Source organism: Saccostrea cucullata, unplaced genomic scaffold (genome assembly GCF_032062105.1).
Source record: "Saccostrea cucullata isolate Sc308-1 unplaced genomic scaffold, CSIRO_AGI_Scuc_v1 ctg459, whole genome shotgun sequence".
Lineage (NCBI taxonomy): Eukaryota > Metazoa > Mollusca > Bivalvia > Ostreida > Ostreidae > Saccostrea > Saccostrea cuccullata.
This window is the reverse complement of record NW_026928692.1, coordinates 113,803-135,371: the sequence shown is the minus strand read 5'-3', so window position 1 is coordinate 135,371 and position 21,569 is coordinate 113,803. Positions and strand designations below refer to the sequence as shown.

Below are 21,569 nucleotides of genomic sequence, written 5' to 3'. Positions count from 1 at the left end.
GTACAAACAATTTTTCATGCTACTCCTCCTACAGTTTTGGTCGGATTTCAATATAACTTGGCACACAAGTAGACTTGTAATAGCTTGTATAGTTTTAGGTAATGGGGATGTGTTAGAATTACATGTGTTTGCTAATGAAGGTAGCTTTTTTGTGTTCTCAGTTTTGATTTGTAAAAATAGTTTCTGTGACAAAATGTATTACATGTATTTCAGAAACTTGACACATATATATCATATAAAATTCTCTGCAGGTTTTTGTCATATGTTGCTACAAAAATCTGAAATTCTTTCAATGCTATCCTCTTACAGTTTTAGTCCGATTTCAACATAACTTGGCACACAAGTAGACTACACTAAGATACATAATTCTGTGCATCGGTTTTTGATTTCGATGAACAGTGTTGCTGTGGTTACTAAAAATAGCAATTTTTGTGAAAATCTTTCAAAATGCTACTCCTTCTACAGTTTCAGTCCGATTTCAGTATAACTTGACACACAAGTAGACTACACTAAGATACATAATTCTCTGCATCGGTTTTTGATTTCGATGAACGGTGTTGCTGTAGTTACTAAAAATAGAAATTTCCGTGAAATTCTTTCAAAATGCTACTCCTCTTACAGTTTTAGTCCGATTTCAACATAACTTGGCACACAAGTAGACTACACTAAGATACATAATTCTGTGCATCGGTTTTTGATTTCGATGAACAGTGTTGCCATGGTTACTAAAAATAGAAATTTCTGTGAAATTCTTTCAAAATGCTACTCCTCCTACAGCTTTGGTCCGATTTCAATATAACTTACAACTTGGCACACAAGTAGACTACACTAAGATATATAATTATTCTGTATATATCGGTTTTTCATTTCGATGAACGGTGTTGCCGTGGTTACTAAAAATAGAAATTTTTGTGAAAATCTTTCAAAATGCTACTCCTTCTACAGTTTTAGTCCGATTTCAATATAACTTGGCACACAAGTTATACTAAGATACTTAATTCTGTGCATTGGTTTTTGATTTCGATGAACGGTGTTGCCATGGTTACTAAAAATAGAAATTTCTGTGAAATTGTTTCAAAATGCTTCTCCTCCTACAGCTTTGGTCCGATTTCAATATAACTTGGCACACAAGTAGACTACACTAAGATATATAATTATTCTGTATATCAGTTTTTGATTTCGATGAACAGTGTTGCTGTGGTTACTAAAAATAGCAATTTTTGTGAAAATCTTTCAAAATGCTACTCCTTCTACAGTTTCAGTCCGATTTCAATATAACTTGGCACACAAGTAGACTATACTGAGATACTTAATTCTGTGCATCGGTTTTTATTTTGATGAGCGGCAAGGATCATTTTTGTATTTATTGCTGTTTTAAAGTTTCAAGTCCCAACTGCTACTTTTCTCTTCCTTTGTTTTATTAAGTATAAACCAGTAGAGCTACAGTCTCGACAGAGACTTCTGGTTTCTATATAGTATACACAGTTGCTATCTGGTAGTCAAATCAAGATTTGTTTACCTTAAATATGCCAAAATTTTTAAGTTGGTCTCCCATTTGTAGATTCTCAAAATAATCATATTTTATGTCTTAGGAATTTAAAATTGTTCAAATTTAAATTGTAAAATTTTATTTTTAAACTTCATAAATAGTTAATTGTGAATTGTAGTTGATTTATCCTGGTAGAAGTACAATTTTTTTTTTTTTATTTACCAATTTTACCCTTAATTTCTTTCTTTCTCTGATTTAAATATGATGTCTGTATGAATTGTACTATTTCTTCCCTGCAGTGGTGGATCTAAGGAAGGACACTGTGTCCGCTCCCCCTGGATCCCATTTCAACAGAGAAGACAGTCTAATGGATTCCCTCCAGGTGTGTCGACTGTCCACCAGAGGGAGCCTTATAGAGGGATTAGAGGGTAAATTACCCCCTTCTAGAGTAAAAAGTGATATTAAATATATCCTGAATAAAGGTCAGCATTCATGTTAAGCTCTCAAATTCATGAAGTCTGATTTACCTGTCCAAAATTTGTAGAGAAGGCAAGTGAAGAACAAGATGGAAATGAGACTAAGAAGGTGGCTTTTCTAGATGAACATGAGCCATCCATGGAGGAGAAGAAGAGTCTAATCTCTACCACCTCCAAGTATTCCAGCTCCTCACTGCAATCCATAGCTCACATCGGTCGACCCATTGCTCAGGTGTCACGGATACCAGACCCGGTAAGAGACGGCATGAGGGGGACATTAGATTCAAAACAAAGTCTGTAAATATATAATATTCATTTAAAAAAAAAAAAACATCTGCCTGACACACAGCTATCTGCAAAAGAAACTAAATGCTTTACTTGAAGAAAGATACTATAACATTTCATTGTAAATTTTTTATCTTTGCCAATGAATTTATGCAAAGCATATTAACAAAGAACAAAATTGTCTTACTTTCAAGTTTATCATACTGTACTAACATATAGAGGACTTTTTTATGATCTGTAATAGGATGAAGAGGCCGCTGCAGCCCGGACACAGTTTGAGGCCAAGGCAGCAGTTGATATCCAGAGGTCTGTATAATTCTTCCTCCTTTTACTGGAGAGCTAATTAATATACTGAGGAATCACTGTCTTAGTTAGTGTAGTATGCCAGGGCATCAACGATAGTGGGAAACATGGGATAATTTGCATAACGGGCGAAGCCTCTTACGCATAAATTATTCCATGTTTCTCTATATCGTTGATGTCCCTGGCATACTATACTAACTAGACAGTGATTCCTTATATTTCCATTTCATTGTGAAATAAAATTGTAGATTTAGACTTTAAAAATGTAGACATTTAAGCACTGAATTCATATTTTGGGATGTCTTCGGTCGTATAACACACCTGGCCGTGCTGACAAATTGAATACCACGCGTTAGCACGGTATGATAATTTGTCGGCACGGCCAGGTGTGTTGTACGACCGAAGACATCCCAAAATATGAATTCAATGCTTATATTTACATTTTCTAATTTTCCTTTATCATAATTGTTTATTTCCTTCATGTTTAATGTGAATTTAGCGCCCTTTGGTATTGGTGTGCTTAATAAACGTAATAGTTGTCGTGATGTTGGAAAGCCGTTTGTGACGTTGGAAAGTTAAATAACGCAAATAAACATTACAAGAATAGGAAATAAAATGAAAAATAAGTTTTTAATGCACATTTGCTGTATTTTTATTTATATTAATCTTAAAAGGGTAGTTTTTAAAAATGAAATTGAGTCAAAACAATATACCTTTTGGTATTCCTAAATATTGAAAATGCGTGTAGTTCCTACTGTGTATTCTACCGCGCTGTGACAAGGTTTCGCGTGTGTTACAGAAATTTGAACGTCGTGGATTTCTAATGGATTCAATAAAGAAAATTACACTGAATGTAAATATATAGATTTAAATTACACGAGGAGTTCCATGCCAATTTCAATAGTCCTGGTCCACTGACGTCAAACACAAAGGCAGCCGCACGATATTTACATGCATATTTGGCCTCCTTAGCATCAGACACAGAGACAGGATTTGCATGCATATTAGGCCTCCTTAGCTCCTGACCTATCGACCTGCCTAATTTACATTCCGGCAGAATTATCAAGAAATAAACTCCCCTAACTTTCAAAGAGTTATCACCGAGAAAAAAAATTAGAAATGGAAATATTTTAACATTACTTTTGTATAATGCAACCAGTGCAATTGTTTTAGATATATACATACAAGGGCTGTTCGAAAATTATTGAGACATTGTGTATATATTGCTTTCTAATGAACGTCTTTCGGTGAAATTTTGCATATACGTTTGACAAACACTAATAATTAATAAAAGCAAGAAATATTTTAGAAATATTAAATATTTTCTCTACAATGGTATACAAATGCGTTAATAGTAGGGGTATCCGGAGCAGTCAGGAAATCAGATATTGAAAATAAGTAACACCAACATTCTTACCCTTCGTGGATCCATAATAAGAGCGAAAATAAATCAGTTTAGGTGTATAATATTTCAGCTTTATTTCAAATTCATGTTGTGCAACTTTGATAGAATTTTGATCAGAAATACAGAAAAAAAATTAATGTGGTAGAGAAATCTGCAAACAACGACAATGTTCATTTTGACGTCTATGGGGAGCAGCCGGTATACCTAAAATTTTGTGTAGCGCAATGTAGACCCCTTTACCAGACTGAACGACCTACAAAACCAATAACATGGAGAATAAAATAATGTGTTATAGTTTGTTATTTCATTGGTATAATTTTATTTCACAATGAATTCAACCAGAGTAAATTTGAAAGCCCTTTTCGACCATGAGTTATTACGTACGATATAAATGTTACGTTATTAAACCCGCACTGCATAATTCGGCACTGCACGATCCTAAGTCATCATTTCCCAAAAAATAAAACTGTTTACTGGGGTAGCAACAGCATACATCTTTAAAGAATAATTTAAGAAAAGATACTGTTTGATTTTTGTAACTTTATGTGTAATAACAAAGAAAGAAGAGTATTAAACACTTCCCGATCACTTTACATACGAAAACATCTCCGACTGACGTGACTGTAAAATGACGTTGCGATGCTGCTCCGGGTCAATAGACATATGTATGTTTATCATTTCACCGAAACTTATCTAATTATCATAGGAATAAGAAATTTTGCATAAGTGTTTTATTCGTTCTAAATAAAATGTGGATGAATTTTCATGAAATTATCTCCGTCATTTATGGAGTTAATGTAATTGTCTCAATAATTTCCGAACAGCCCTCGTAAGTTTTGAATAATTAGGCTATAGGAATTGTTTGAATTTTTGATTTTTTTTCATAATTGCAGAATTTTCCGGGGTTATGTTGCAAGAAATGTTTACAAAAAACTAATGAGAGAAGAAAGAGAGAGACTTGAAGATGAACAAAAGGCAGCAGTAGAAATTCAGAGGTAAGGAATCGTGGTGGACTTCAGTCAGGAATGGGTTTGAGCATTTTATATTTGCTGGCCATTTCAATGTGTCAGTTTAATCAGCTTAATGATCAAAGACAACTTTTTCAAGGAAAATTCCTGAAAGTGCTCCTGTATGCGTTGTAAAAAAAAAAGCAGTAATATTACGTTGAAAGAGCAATGAATTGCTTTGAAGGGAGACAACTTGAACACATGTTCATTTTTTAACAGGCGATATAGAGGTCACATGATCAGGAAATCTCAGATCTACAAACAAACAGGACTGAAGAAGGAGCACTTAGAGTGGGCAGCAAACTTTAAACGAATTCAGAACGAGAACAGCGATAGGAGGCAGAGAAAGATGGAGGCGCTGGTCGAAAAGTAAGAACACTGCTACGTGTCAAAAAACTGTGTCATGTACGAACATTAAAAAAATTGTCAGAGCAAATAATTAAATTAATTTTCAATGTTTCTTTATTGACAGGAAAAAGTAGTTATAATTGAGCAAGCAACTAAGGCAGATAAAATCAATCGGAAAATAGATTTTTTTTCCCTCAAATTAATCAGTTTTAATAACTCTTTCATTAACTAATTGTAAATGGCATACAGTTTTGTTATGGATTAACATTCTTATAATATCTATACATGTATTTTTCTTTTGGTATTATAAATATTTAATAAAGCTTGAACAATAACTGCAGTTTTCATTTTTTTAAAAATTATGAACTAGATGTTTTGGGTTGGCATTTTTTTTCTTATCTTGACATTGAAACATTATAACATTTTTAGTTTAGCTTAATTTTGACTTTGTTTGTGTATTAATGCTTTCCTTTGATATGTATATGTAATACTCATGGGCGGTGGTGTTAATGCTTGACTTGACTTTCTGCTTGATTGACAGTAACACGCTCAATTATCAGAGAAGTGCCTCCAAAATCTCCTCCATTGGACCCCATGTCGACATTTATCAGTAAGTCTCCAGAGTTATCCTTCTTTGGTCTATGTCATTGAAAATCTATTCCACATCAAATTTTGTCTGAATTTCGCTCGTGAAATAACATTCTGAATATTTTGTAAATTAAGATTCTCCTCTATGATGGTTTTCAGAATTTATCATCCGAAGCAGACTGGTCCTACAAAACGCGACATGTTTAATGCCGCCACTCATATTCAGAGATATATAAGAGGATTCCTGGTCAGGAAGAGGTTTGAAAGACTCCGCAGGAAGGTGAGTATCTTTTAATGTCAGTTAAACTTCACTGGACTTTACTTGGAGAATTGATGAATCTTTCATTTAAAAAAAGGGACCTGAGCATTGAATTCTTATTTATACTCATAAGGAAATCCCCAACTCTCCCCAAAAAATAATTTTTTTTTTCCTCTTGTTCAGAAACAAATTGTCAATAAATAGTATTTCTACATTCCTCTGTATATACATAACAAACTTTTATTTTATGTTGTTGTCCTGTTATATAGTGTCTTATGTTTAGCTCTAATTAACTGGTCTGGTTCTTATTTACAAATAGTAAAGAAGACATATTTTATGTTGTTTCTTGGTAAATTGGTTCCACTATTGTGACAAAGGACGTCATGACATTTTGACACGTCCAGTAAAACGTTGATGTCAATCAGTAATTTATTGCGTAAAATATAAAGAGAGAGAGCTGCTTTCAATCGTTAGTGTCTCTTTCTTTTATTTGCAATTAGACAGATGGTAAAAGAAAACAACATTTTATGTGCTGATGACATTTATAGTAATATTCAAGTTTTTTGGCAAATTGGATAATGATTTCTGATCATTTGTTTGTTACAAGGTCGTAGGAAATAACTGTAATTCCCAGTGGGCCAGTAATTAGTTCTCTGTGAGGAATTTATAATAATGATCTCTGTCACAATGTCCCAGCATTCTATAGGAATTGTTCATTTATGATTAACATTACGAGATTTTCTCCACTCTGCCAGACTATTATGTAATAATAAAAAAGCACTTTTACCCCTATCTTTTATTATCTGGTATAATGAGTAAGCTGAGTGTATTCATATTTTTCATATCCTTTAATAAATGTTCTGTATTAGCTGTAGTACAGTACCAAGTTCTACAATTGATGCTACATACTGTAATATCACATATTTTCATTGGGTCAAATTTTCAAGGTTTGAGGAAAAAAAAAATGGTTTGTGGAGATTTGATTTTGTGGTTGGAAAATTTCAGTAGTAATGCATATCAGGCTTATGTTCCGTGGTGGTCTCTCCATACCTAAAAAACGATGAAAATTAAACTCCCAGGAAAATTTGTGATGTCACAGTATTTAATGAAGAAGACTTATGCACATAATGATGACTTCTTGAAGTCTTGCAGACTTGAATGTGACATGATGAAGACCTGCAGACTTATCTGCACACATACTTGAGACTGGCTAAAGATTTGAAGACATACCAGGTACATGTGATTTCTTGAAGACTTGAGCCATACAGACTTACAGACATACTTTTGACTTGTGAAAGACGTACAGAGATACCTTTGACTTGTTGAAGACTTGCAGACATACATGTGATTTCTTGAAGACTTGAGCCATACCTTTGACTTAGTGAAGACTTGACTGATCTGTGACTTCACTGAGTGAAGACTTGACTGATCTGTGACTTCACTAAGTGAAGACTTGACTGATCTGTGACTTCACTGAGTGAAGACTTGACTGATCTGTGACTTCACTAAGTGAAGACTTGACTGATCTGTGACTTCACTGAGTGAAGACTTGACTGATCTGTGACTTCACTGAGTGAAGACTTGACTGATCTGTGACTTCACTAAGTGAAGACTTGACTGATCTGTGACTTCACTGAGTGAAGACTTGACTGATCTGTGACTTCACTAAGTGAAGACTTGACTGATCTGTGACTTCACTAAGTGAAGACTTGACTGATCTGTGACTTCACTAAGTGAAGACTTGACTGATCTGTGACTTCACTAAGTGAAGACTTGACTGATCTGTGACTTCACTTAGTGAGGACTTGACTGATCTGTGACTTCACTAAATGAAGACTTGACTGATCTGTGACTTCACTAAGTGAAGACTTGACTGATATGTGACTTCACTAAATGAAGACTTGACTGATCTGTGACTTCACTTAGTGAAGACTTGACTGATCTGTGACTTCACTAAGTGAGGACTTGACTGATCTGTGACTTCACTAAGTGAAGGCTTGACTGATCTGTGACTTCACTTAGTGAAGACTTGACTGATCTGTGACTTCTTGAAGACTTGCAGACTCACTTGCTATTCCTCTCTCCTTTCAGTGTGTGTGGCTTGGGTCAGCTTATCCTAAGATGGTGAAGGAATACAAAAGCATGCTCAGGAAATGTCAGCTTAGGCACGGAGTGGACCGACCAAAGACACCCTTCAGTCTCAGTGAATTGAACGAGTACCTCGACATGAGAAGACGTAAGATCTGTCTGTAGAAGTAGTATTGTCTTTCCTTTGTGGTTTCTTATTTTAAAAACTTTCAGATTGAAATTTTCCTTGAAGATTGTCTCAGCAAAAAAATCTTATGAGCTGTGAATGAATTTTATTATTTAATGTTGGAAAGATGTACAATAACTTTCGAGTAGTTAATAGAAAAAATTCAAATTTACAATATTTGTGCTTAGTAGAGCTTTTGAACCTTTTGAATATAATTATATTGTTTTGTAGGGTATGAGAGTGTGTTTGATAAAAAAGCCTTTGGTTCAGAGTTGGAGATTGGAGACTTGGAGTCTTTCTTCAAGGAGTGTGACATGTACCCCTCAGCCTCTGAGATTGATGAAGCCATTGATGTCGTGTTCAATGGTATGAAGTTACGGAAAGAAATTGTTTCAAACTTGAAAATATTTAATCTCCAAATCTTTAATATAAACAGAAATTGATTTGCACAAATTTTGCACATATAGCAATTTAATTGTAATATGTGCAAAAACGATTTTTTAAGGAAAAAATCTTTATTTAAGCAATAAACAACGTTATTCAGCGAACATGGCGTTATGAATAGCAATTGCTCTGCTGGCATATTCCATGATGCGCGCTAGCGCATCATGGAAAATATGCCAGCAGAGCAGTTGCTATTCATAATGCCATGTTCACTGAATAATCGTTGTTTATTACTTATATTTGCATTTTTTGATTTTTTAAAAGAATATCCGAGGAAATCCTGACTTACATAAGGACGCGGCTTCTTGTCTTCAGTAAAGAAAAATATACGGCTTTAAAATCAGTACACATGATCAATGCTCCTTTTCTCTAATAAATCACACACAATTTATAAACTTAAGTATTTTCCTCTCAAACACAGTTATCTGGATACAAGCAGTGCCGTCATCACATTCTCTTAATCTTTGTTTTGATGCAGTTGTGACGTCATCGATCAACGTTTGAAACCCTCTGACAAAAATCAATAATTTTACACTATGATGAAAGATTAGAATGCTTTTATAATGATTATTACGCCAGAATGCATTTCTATAATTATTTTTTTTTAGTTTTCTATTTATTTTTAATAGCTGATATCATTCTTGAAATACATGTAGATATACTAGTTAAAAAGAAATCTCCTTCTGAATGTTATTATACCCAAGTGTAAAGAGTTATCGTTCTTTGTACAAATATGTATGATACGAAAAAATAAAAATATGGCAGTTCTAAAAATTTTTAAAAAGTTTTCTTATACAATTAAATACATTGACCAAAATAGAATTTTTAAAGATATAAATCAGCAATTTTAAATATTCTGAATTTCCTTTTTTTTCAAAGAATATTATTAAAAACTTTTTTTTATTCCTCTTATGAAATATTTCATATATATACTTCTTAACACCTGTAACTAGTGTAGTAGAGTTTGTTCTACACATAGCAGAAGCAATTGCGTCTATAGCACTGTGAACGCAGTTGGAATCTGCATGTTCATAGTGGGAGAGAGCAGTGGATATGCAAATATAACTTAATGTTACATCAGTTAAACTTTAAAAACAATTTAACAATTTTGTCTGTTTTGATGTTTAGGTCAGCAGATTAAGCGTGGCCTGTTGAAGCCTGAAGTGATGGAGCTGGTGTTCTATATTTATACACCGTCGGCTACAGGGCTACCCAATGTACGACAGTCGACATGGCTCAATCCCATCATTGACGGAGTGGAGGCCAGGAAACTCATAGGTCAGTGGAACTTATCCACGTAAAAGTGGATTCAGAAATAAAAGATATGTATAAGGAGAATGTATCAGAGCTATACTAGAGATCACTATATGTTTGCTACACCTAATTTTTGCAAGATAGCAACTTGGTTTTTATAAGTGAGACGAAATTTTCCAGAATTGTGATCATTGTTGCATTTTAAAAATCCTTAACAATTCAAATAAATGCATGAAGGAAACTTTTGTAAGCAAATGGTTTGGCATACTTATGTGAATTTAATTTAAAAGGTTCTTGCGAATAAAAAAATGATGAACAATACTTAGAAAACAGTCATTCCAATGCAGATTTATAAATTTTTGAAAATTTCAAATTTTATGTTGGTTAAATTATTATTTTTGGTTAGTGTATTTTAAAAAAATGTATTCACTGAAATGTTTGATTGAATGCTTACAGCCAACGCATCTAACAAGAAAGGAAAAAAGCGTAAGGCATCAGATCCCAATCCTCAGATAGTCAAATTGTAGAATCTGTATTATATATCCATCTAATGCATGATTTTCTGCCTTTTGTTTGAATTCTCATTTTCCTGGTAGACATTTTTTCTTCCCTTATATTTAATGATGCAAGAGTTATCTCAGTAAGCTATGATTAGGATGTATAAATTAGCACTATACCTAACTTGTGTCTGTCTGTAAGTTATCAGACTGATAATAATCTTATTCATATCAGAATGCGTATAGCTGGTTTATATAACCAGTAGACCATAGTGCTCTGTATTCTATATTCTCTTCAATCTGTGTATCATATCTCTTTTTCTATCTACTTCTAATGGATTAAGTGTGTTGCATGCAGTATCTTTCTTATCCTTTTTTGTTTTCTATAAAAATTTCTATGTTTCCTGAAATTCTTGATAAACCATTACCATTTACTGTATACAGGGTTATTTTCGCCCCGTCTTATTTTCGCCCTTTCACACTTGCAAACAATTTTGCCCCGTTTTAAATTCGCCCAGTCATAGTTTTGTTTAAGAATTTATACTGTATTTTTTGAATTTGCCCCGTTTTAAATTCGCCCAAATGGGAGTTATACAGTATTAATAAGGAATGACAGTTAAAAGTTCTTCTGATATTTGTTTGTTGTTTTAAAAATCCAGTTTAAAATGAAAGTTTCTGCCTCATTGCACTTTGGATGGTTTCAGAGATAGGCATCTATCAAAGTCATGGCATGCCCAAAAATAAAATCATTTTTAGAGTAAAATTAAAATCATATAATTTCATATAGTAAGAAAATTATCATATTTAATTCTTAATTTTCATGGTTTAATTATTGGATTATCAGTAGTGACAACAAATTTGCCACTTCATTGAAACCATGTACATGTTGCAGTATATTGAGATAAAAACCCTTTGAAAAGGACATTTGTAATCAAAACATTGGCAGATGGCAATATGCAAAAGAGGCATTAAAAAGATAATTTTATATAGGAGAAAAAAAACATTTCTGAAAAAAATGGCATTGAGAATGAGAATGGACATGAAAAGCTATAATTGAGAGATAACTGTACTTTGCCTCTGAAGGTTGATGTCTAAGCTGAGGACAATGCTAACAAAACATCAGTTACTGATTCTCTTTTGTTGATCTTTTAATAGGAAGTGAATATGTGGAGAAGGCACCTCTAGAAGTTTGCGCCAAACTGGTGATAGAATCTCGTCGTGAGAGACGGGAGCAAGAACGGAAAGAAAAGGAACAGAAACTGACGGAGGACCTCGCTCAGATGAAGGCGATCCGCGAAGAAGAAGCGACGACAGAGAAGGAGAAGAAGAAGGTCGTCGTCGTGACGCCGGAGGAGGCCAAACAAGCCGCGTCCATAAAGCGAGGATCACCGACCTAGCCGCGTCATTTCAGCAGTGATGATTTCTGATATGTAAACTAGAGACACATTGCTCAAAGTCATGGACAAAGAATATCTATGTTCTTAAGTTATTATTTAATGCTTTGCTACAATCGTTGATGAATGAAATCCAGTGTTTTCTTTATCTAGTCGAAAAAGAAAAAAGATGTCCTCTATATGACTTGTGTATTATATGTAATACACAGACTTCTGTGCTAATTTATAAATTATTATGTAAATGTGTACAAATTAGAAAAAAAAAATGCTATGGTAGTTATCTGTACATAGCTATTGTTGATGCCAGTAAAATGTTTATGAAGGCATTAGCGCATGGGGCATATGTAAATAAATGTGCCAACAAAAAAATTGGAATGGCAACACCTTTATGTTTCTTGTAAAGTAAACCCTGTTTATAATGGACACACATATAGTGACTATCTGCCTAAAATGAAGCATATTATCCATTCCAGCAGTTTGTCACACATATCCCTGATTTTCTGTATTGTTTTATGTTTTTATTGTTTAAGTGAGAGAAATACAGCATTCCGACTATTTTGTGCATTTACTGTGATACATGGAAATCAGTATTATTGTTTTATATTTTATATGTACTGTATAAAAATGGTGTTTCCTGCCAATTTATATCAAATAATTAACACTTTTTTCATGTGTGTTATATATATTTTTACATCTACTGGATATATCCTCATATCATGGATAAAACCAGAACACTTCCGAGATAAAACATGAGGGAAATCTTATGGCTGCTGGTGAATATAGTTTGACAACTATTTTACCATAGGGAAAAAAGCACAAAAACTTCTTAATAGTAGAGACTTTTTGAAAATAGCTGGTTTATTCACCATTTTGTATCACAGAAGAAAAAACAGGTAAAATAAACATTATTATTCTCTTTGTTATTGAAATAAAAATATTGCTGTCAGGTTATTTAGTAAATTTGATGGCATAACATATCATGACCTTGAATATACATCTGTTTATTACTGTATTTATTGAATGATACATTTGTTTCATTTTGTACATTTACATATATATTTATAAGGACATCTGCTTGTATGTTTATATTTAAGACTTTACATGGCAATTTAAGTTTTGTTTTGTTTTATGGAGGAAGTCATATGCATATATTTTGATGTTCTGAGAATGATTTTCGGATTTTTTAGACTTGATCTATTTATGTGCACACAGATGACTTAGAATATTTACATTAGACATTTACATCAATATGTTTTTAGATGATTTGTTTGTTTACTTTGTATTCAGATTAAGACTGTGATATTTTTTAAATAAAAAAAGAAATATTGTTAGCTTAAACCTGTCTTTATTATTTAAGATTGTCGGATTTTAAGTTCAGATTTCCACTCGTGTTCCTTTAGGAAATCTGAAGATATTGACAGAATTCAACTTCAAAAGTCTATTGGAGCATTATACAAGCAGGAACCAGAACAAAGGTGGACCTCTGAAAATAACAGGTGGGATCAGGTGTGATGAAGGGGATAGCATCCCCTGTTCACCAGTCACACTTGTGTGCTCTTTTGATAAATCTCCAATTATTGGGGCTGAAAAATTATGGTAACTTTTTTTTTCAGTTAGTCAAATGGTCAAAATTAATGGTCCTAAGAGATGGTTTTTTCACAAGAAAAACATATATCAAATAGAAAAGCCCTAGAACCAGTCATTCTATAGTTGTTGAAAAGGTTAAAGTTTTTCAAAAGTAGGTCAACCTCTAAGGTCAAGAACTATTAAAAACCAACAGATAGACTTGTCACAAGATTTTTTATGTAAAATATGAAACCCCTAGCACCAACTTTTCAAAGGTTATGACCATTTAAGCCTTAAAGGTTTAAGTTCTTCAAAACTATGCCAGACTCAAAAGTCAAAGCTTAAAAATGGAAAGTTGTGAAGTGTCCTTTCAAATATGTTTCAGTTTTCAAATAAAATCTGCAAAATGACTTTCTAGGTTCAATTTTTTGCTGAAAAAAATCTGAATAGAAGGACGTACAGGGCAAAAACTATTCATTGACATGAAAACTGTTAGTGCTGCTACACAAATGAACTGAAACATTAAGCAATCGCAAATTATTGTCTCTGCAAAGTTGAAAATGTCCTTAATTTTACTGTACAGAACTCTAACAGATGTTTAAAATTTTCCTGAAAAAGAGAATGTTGGGTTTCTTAATCATATCACCTGACCAAATATACATCAACTCATTAAATATACTAGTTAGGCTAGGGTGTATACTTCTTACTCCACAGAATCTAGAATTGAGCTCGGAGTGACTTTTTCTTCCGATGATTTTGTAAAATTATACCACTGTTGGAAAGATATATTTCATATTCATTGATCACCACGTGTTCTAATTGCAGACGCACTGGCGTTTGTAAGAGCTCACATGCTTCTAATAATTTGATGACATTTTATATTAAAATGATTAATCTTACGCCCAGACAAAGAACTATGAATGAGGGACCTTAGTGGGGTCAGTGGATTGTTCTGGACAATATTTATCATGGTCAGTCGTAGACAAAGCTGTGGCCATTATTACCCACAATTTACACGATCAGCTGACAAAGAGAAAAACGCCAGAAATATGGGCACACGACATCCAGCATTACGATTATTAGATATGGAAAATAGTTATTGATTATGATTTATGGCAAACTTTGCGCGACGGCGGTTGCTGAGGCCATCTTTGAAAAATTCTTTGTTTGCCCTCCTTCAACCGTCCAACTGAAACCGCTCGATTCAGTTTTTTTTTTTTTTAGTCTTCGGGAAACAAATATTTCTATATCTACCTGTACTTATTAATTTTTGTTAATTGATTCTGAGACGAGATGGGAAAGCAATTATTTTAAAATATTGCTCACTGGAAATTATTTTGTAGCCATCCTCTCCTTTTAAAAGGTTAAATTGGGGAGTTTTAATAAATTGGGAGGGGTGATGTTTTACTCTACAAACTTTCTGGAATATAAGACTCTAGAAAGTCGATTCATATCAAAAGCTAGGATTTTATAACTATTGGGAGGATTCCTCCCAAACACGTCTGTAATCGGTGACCCTGATTTTACATCAAGTGAGTGACATTTAATAATAAGAGATGGAAAGTTTCCCACCAGTTATGAAGAAGATATATAAATTGTTGTCATATAGGAGGTTGTTTTGAGTATTGGTGATTTTTTACTCTCGTCTTAATAGCTCTAGAGGTTGACACAAGAGATATTGGTCGCCTGGACAATTGCATGATTTCGGACCAGAGATGGTATAGCTAACTACCCAAATAACGACCAGCCATTCATCATATGACAGACTGAAAGACGCTGATCTAGAGTGATATAATATTTGATAGATATTTTTCTATATACATGTATCGTAAACCCATCATCAATTGCGAAGATTGCGTATTCTGGTGTTTATAGAAAGGCGGTTGAGATCATAAAATTAAATATTATTTTCTTCCATGAACAATGATATACTTTACTCTGTATTCACTCTTTTTAATCAAAATACGAGGAAAGCACAGAAATCTGGTGTACACGGGACTGGTTCGATTTCATGCGATTTTCTATGATTTTTACATGTTCTATGGGAAAAGTTTGATCATTTTTTAATATGCATAATATAATTCAACAATTTTTTAAACAATTGATAGTGCTTCTCTATCTGGTCGTGTCTTTATTTGCTTTTTATGCTTCATGTATATATGCGATTCATATTATTTGCTCACTTTAGCGGAAAGTTTTTGTTCTGATCGAAATTTTCTCTTGACTGTCTTCATCGTTGTAATGACAATATCATCTCATTCTCTATACTACTTGGCTATTTTCAACCAAACTTGGCAAGAGTATAACCCTTGACCAATATTTTGGATTCAAGGATGTGACTAAAATTGTCTACTTAAGGGGCTTTATTTTTCTAGATTCCGGTTGGACTCCCACCAAGGCTTTTTCCATGGACCCAATGGGGTTCTTAAAGAGGCCATGATATTCCCTGCCTATCTTAACCATTCCATCACCCTAAATTCAAATCCTGGATTCACCTGCTGAACACGTTCAAGAATCCATCGGACAGTCTCCATTTCTTGTCAAGTTCACGCGGTTTCAAGCTATTTTTAACATCTCTTAGTTGTTCGAGTAATTGAACAGCAACAGGATAACCTGTTGTTTAGGGTATATGCACAATATTTACGTACAACTACATGAACAAATGTATCCGTCTGGTGAGGGAAAAGAAGTAGAGAATCTGGACCCCCCCCCCTTCTCTCTCTCCAGGATTGAGGTGACAATTAGATTGTAGAAGGCCTCTGTAATTGGTTGAGGTAATGTGTCACTCTGACTGACCCCTGCTGACAGTTTCTGGATTGTCGTCTTCCTCTAACGTGTCTTTTTCTCGGTCCTCCAGTAATTGGTGCCAATTTCTTCAACCCAGATTCTTTCTTTCATTAATTATCTCCCTTGTTTCTGCTCCGATTTTGGCATCTTCAAGAGTGTGGCATAATCTGCATTGTAGATTGCCTGAAAATTTAATTGGTTTTGTTTAATTGGGGATATTAGCTGGGGGGAAAACAAGGAGTGAGAATTTCCGCGTTCCTTGGATCCATTTCCCTACAGTTATTTTAATGAAGCCAACTCTATAGGTCTTTCTGCACTCCCCATCTCATTCGGAAATTAAAAATATTTACTATACCATATATTTATTTGGTACAAGATATTTGACAATTTTAAATGGGAAGTGTAATACTCTTTAAATCTTTTCTTCTATTTCAAGCGAGATGACATCATGGTAACCGTACGTGCAAATACAACAAAAATGTCATTTTATTTAAATCTATGGACATAGATATCCCCTTTGGTGTTCCAACAGGCAAATTTTAAGACTCTTTATATGCAATTTCTATATATACGATAAGTGTTTTTACGTATACATGTTTAATTACTAGTATTAATTCTGTTGCAGAACTCACAATGTAAAGCAGAGCCACACAGCAACAGCATGTAAACCAGAACAGCGAAGTTAAATATCTGAAAGCACGGTTTTTCGTGTATCTGACTCTATATGGTTAAAATATATCGGTAAAATAAAATATATCCGCAACAGAATCTATATAAATTATATCCACACCAGCATGGTTAGAATATACCGACAACATAATGGTTAAAGTATATCTGCAACAACATGGTTAAAGTATAGCCGCAACATGGTTAAAGTATGGCCTCATCATGCTAGTAGTTAAAATATAGCCGCAACATGATTAAAGCAGACCGCAACATGGTTAAAGTATAGTCGCATCATAGTTAAGGTATAGCCGCAACATGTTAAAAGAATAGTCGCAACACTGTTAAAGTATAGCCGCAACATGGTTTAAGTATAGCCGCAACATGGTTAAAGTATGGCTGCAACAGAATGGTTGAAGTATAACTTCATTAGCGTTTAGCATTAGCAACCCGTAACAGCATCTTAATCATCATTGCAGATTTATATTACTTGGAGAAGAGGATACATGTATAGATGGTATAGTTTTGAAAGAGTTTTCTTTAATTTACAATAAATGATTTATATATTCCTAAATACTATAAGTCAGAACTATTTTATACATACTTGCTTTAGATATTAGCAATAAAATATGTATTTTGTCATTCAAAATGCAATAAAAACCACGTAACTAGAACTCCTTAGTGTGGAGTGTATTTTTAAAAATGATGATTTGTAAGTATAAATTGTACATTTGTGAGAAGTTCTGACAAAGATGCAGATTATTTTATTGACATTTATTGCTTTCATGCACAAATACAGCTGAGTGAACTCTCAAACTTATCCTGAAAGAAACGCGGTGTCCGGACACTCACGGAAAAGGGAAATGTGTTTTATAAATAGGGATATAATGGACATTTACTGCTAAAATCAGGCTGTCAAACATGCTAATTTCTAGAGCATTGCTCATCCCATTCATGCCATTGTCTTGTTTAGAGAACGTTTGAGTAACATTTACTACCCTTTCTTGATCGACTCTGCGTTTTAATCACTGATTGCCCAGTTAATGCCATTATCCGTGCATTTTGCTACAAATGGCGTTGAAATCGCGTGTTCGAAATGCAGTCATCTTTCACCGGAAATTGAGTTTTTAAGGGCCAACATTATCCATTTAATAGATGTATTATGTTTGACTGTTGGACGATTGGCATTAACTTAAGAGTGTGGCAATAACCAGAGCCAAGAAATCACAATATTAACATTTTGAGTTCACTCTTTTGGTCTTCGGACACAGAAACAAAGCCTCATTTGTCCTCCATAACCGGAAGCAGTTGTCCACCTATTGGCCACCACGAGTGGTCATTCTAAGGACAATTTTCCCTGACCACATTTCTGTCTGGCTTTTATTTATTGATTCTCTTCTTCTTCTGTTCAGTGCTTTATTCCCAGGAATAAACATCCCATTGGTTTTACAATTCAAATGCAACAAAATACACATTAATAACCATTCTCTGTAACCACTTAAACTTCGTTGCCACGCATGGTCACCGATTTTGATGAAACTGAAAAAAAAAAATTCAAACAAAATTTCTTACGTATTTGAAAAATCGAGATGGCACTAAGTTACATACTGTAAAGAAACTGTTTAGAGATCTAGCATTCACTAATGGTAGGTGTTACATGCTCAAACTCAATCAACGACTAATTATTATTCTATAAATAACTTTTATGGTTGCCATGGTAACATAGTGTAACCATGCAAAACCAGTAACTAAGTTGGGTTAATGCTACTGATAAGTTAAACTACCAGTGCTTAAAAGTTTATTATTTAACTTGGTTAGAACTAACATTTCAACTGTAATGTGTGCCACTTTGCATCCACTTAATGTATCTTTAATTTCTTTGGAAATTCCCAACGTGGCCAAATTTTTTCCGATCTAAATTTTTTTAAATGGAAGGACCACATTTTTAAAAATTGATCAAGATGACTTGCCAGTGCTGTAAAACGCCATGCCAGGGCCAGTTTTAAGATTTTCATCCTATAATTGCTTTTAAGTTTTACGTGTATGACTTTATAAAATTCTGCAATAATTTGTTACCATCTGTTTTTGTTTAAGCAACTTCAACTAAACACAATGCACAAGTTAATCTTAAGCTTTTTTTTATATTATTGTCCAAAGAAGCTCTTAGCTTGACAGATATTGATATACATGTATACAAGAATTGTTTTTTTTCACATTAATGAAAAAAAAATTGATTTCTTACAAAAACATGAATAGTTCATGGAACTGTGTGGCTCTTTGGTCTGTCCATCACATTTTTATATCATTGCCCAAAGAAGCTCTTAACTTGACAGAATTGATAAACATGTATATATGAAGTTTTGAGACCAAAAATGAATGTTGATGGAACTGTGGCTATCTTTTTTCGGTCCTATCTTCAGCTATCTAACTGAAAAACTAACTTTTGAAAGAGAAGAGATAGGGCTTTCACGTGCATTTCACATGAATATTACCCGTGACATGGCCTTCTAAATACACTATGATTTTTGACCCATTGATCTTGAACCTTCACGTTTGACCTTTTCAAAAATTTTATTTTTTCGTTATAGCATTTGATTGAGAAGAGATAGGGCTCATATTTGACATGTGCATTATCTATGACAAGATATTTCCGAGCATGCTATAATTTATGACCACTTGACCTTGACCTTCATGTTTGACCCTTTAAAAAAAACAACTTTGGTGTTTACGTTTGATTAACATATGATAGGGCATTCATATTTGACAAAATATACCATAAATAATGACATAATTAATAACATCTCACAAACAAAGACATCGAAAGCGGGGGGGGGGGGGCACAATTCTTTGCTTTTGCTTGTTATTACTGTTTTATCATTAGATTTCGCAGTGGCCAAATGGCCTAGAAGCTTGTATTTGTGCATGTTGATAAGGCGTCCGTCTATTTTCTGCCATGATGTTTTACCCTTTGACTTCAAATGACCTTGAGACCTGACCATATTTAAAAGAAATAAACGTTGTCGTATACGATGTATAACCTTTGAATATATAGAGAAGTAAGAGTGCTATTATCTTGACCTGTGCAATACCCTTTGAGAACCTGTGTCCAATCCCATTGTATATATATATATATATATATATATATAACAATGAAATATGTACAATTCCCTTGACAAGATTTTCCTCTAAACTCCATGGTCTTGACCTTAGATTTTGAACTAATTTTCAAAAAAAATTAACATTGCTGATAACTTCTGAATGACAGAAAATAAGACATTTATATTGGTACATATTGCAAGACCTTTCCAAATGCAAGTGATGTCATGATTTTTTTTAACAGTTGCCTTGACTCAAAAGTAAGGCCTAATATTAAAAAAAATAAAATAAAATTGCTGAATCAGATATCTTTTGAATGAGAGCAGGTAATCCTTTATTTTTGCCCATGTCCATTACCTGTTTTAAGGTCTGTCCGAGGGTACTCGTTTTTTGTTTTTTTAAATTTTGTGACCTTGACCTTAATACATTATTTATATTATATCCTACGCTTGAAAATCGGGCGTTTAGAACTATAATCAAGAAAAGTGAGAGTGGTAATGTAAGAAAACCTAGTGTCATCAGTTCACCCAGTGATGTGTGATTGTTACTAAGAAAATCGAACACACCCGGGAAAACGTATATAGCATTAGTACCGACCCTATGTTAAGTGTTTATAATCGCAAAACTTATGCAAGGTAATGAAGAATGCCGATGCCATTAAACGTTAAAGGGGGGGGGATTAAAACTGAAAACATTTTATTACTGAAACAAACAGACCTAAACTAAAAGAATGAAGAAATTAAAACATACACATGAAATTAATTATGGCCCTTTGATTTTAATAAAAAAAATGAAACTGAGAAGATAATATTCATTTCCATATTAAGTGTCCAAATGTAAACGAGTATAGAGTACACATACAAAGTTAACTTTTAAAATAGAAACAGTCACGATACTGGTGTTAAGCTTCTGTTTAATTATGTTTTTTTTTTAAGTACTTTTAGGGCCAGCTAAGTTATTGTATAGTCTGTAAATTCTTGTTTTATTTTAGTTTGGTCTATCACCTCTAACTTTATTTTTACAGCACTATATAGAATAAATTTTACTAACTGTCTTTTCATCAATTTATTTCTTTTATTTTTAATTTTTATGCCTTTTATGAAACCACCTTCTCGGGTGCTCCTTATACATAGGAGGGAACTCCATAACTGAACTGAACTATACTAACTCTGTCGTGTTCCAAGTTTAAAAAAAAAGCGAGCTTTCGGGGCAGTGGACATAAAATCAAATGAAAAAGTAAAAGCCGTGCCTGATCAATTTCAGCTGAGGGCTTTATCCAGAAGTCTATATTAGAGGAACCTGGAGAGATTAATTTTAGACGAACCGACAATTTGATTACAACAAAAAAAAATCAATGTCGTACATTTGTATAACAGAACCTGCGTACGACCAATTACATGACGTGACCGTCAGGGGGCACCACTGTCACTGAAACCAGGGGGCACGTGACGTTT

The 21,569-nt window shown here is 33.7% G+C and overlaps 1 protein-coding gene across 1 annotated transcript in view; it reads left to right on the top strand.

Moving 5' to 3' along the window:
- LOC134278473 (uncharacterized) overlaps nucleotides 1-13,275 on the top strand; it is an 86,795-nt gene extending 73,520 nt beyond the window's left edge. Inside the window, 12 exon segments of the mRNA XM_062760792.1 lie at nucleotides 1,789-1,917; nucleotides 2,034-2,218; nucleotides 2,495-2,556; nucleotides 4,852-4,953; nucleotides 5,185-5,334; nucleotides 5,855-5,923; nucleotides 6,061-6,181; nucleotides 8,252-8,396; nucleotides 8,646-8,780; nucleotides 9,987-10,136; nucleotides 10,569-10,598; nucleotides 11,765-13,275. Of these exon segments, the coding sequence (XP_062616776.1) occupies nucleotides 1,789-1,917; nucleotides 2,034-2,218; nucleotides 2,495-2,556; nucleotides 4,852-4,953; nucleotides 5,185-5,334; nucleotides 5,855-5,923; nucleotides 6,061-6,181; nucleotides 8,252-8,396; nucleotides 8,646-8,780; nucleotides 9,987-10,136; nucleotides 10,569-10,598; nucleotides 11,765-12,006 (1,520 nt within the window). The 3' untranslated portion in view covers nucleotides 12,007-13,275.
- The last annotated feature ends 8,294 nt before the right edge of the window (nucleotides 13,276-21,569 follow it).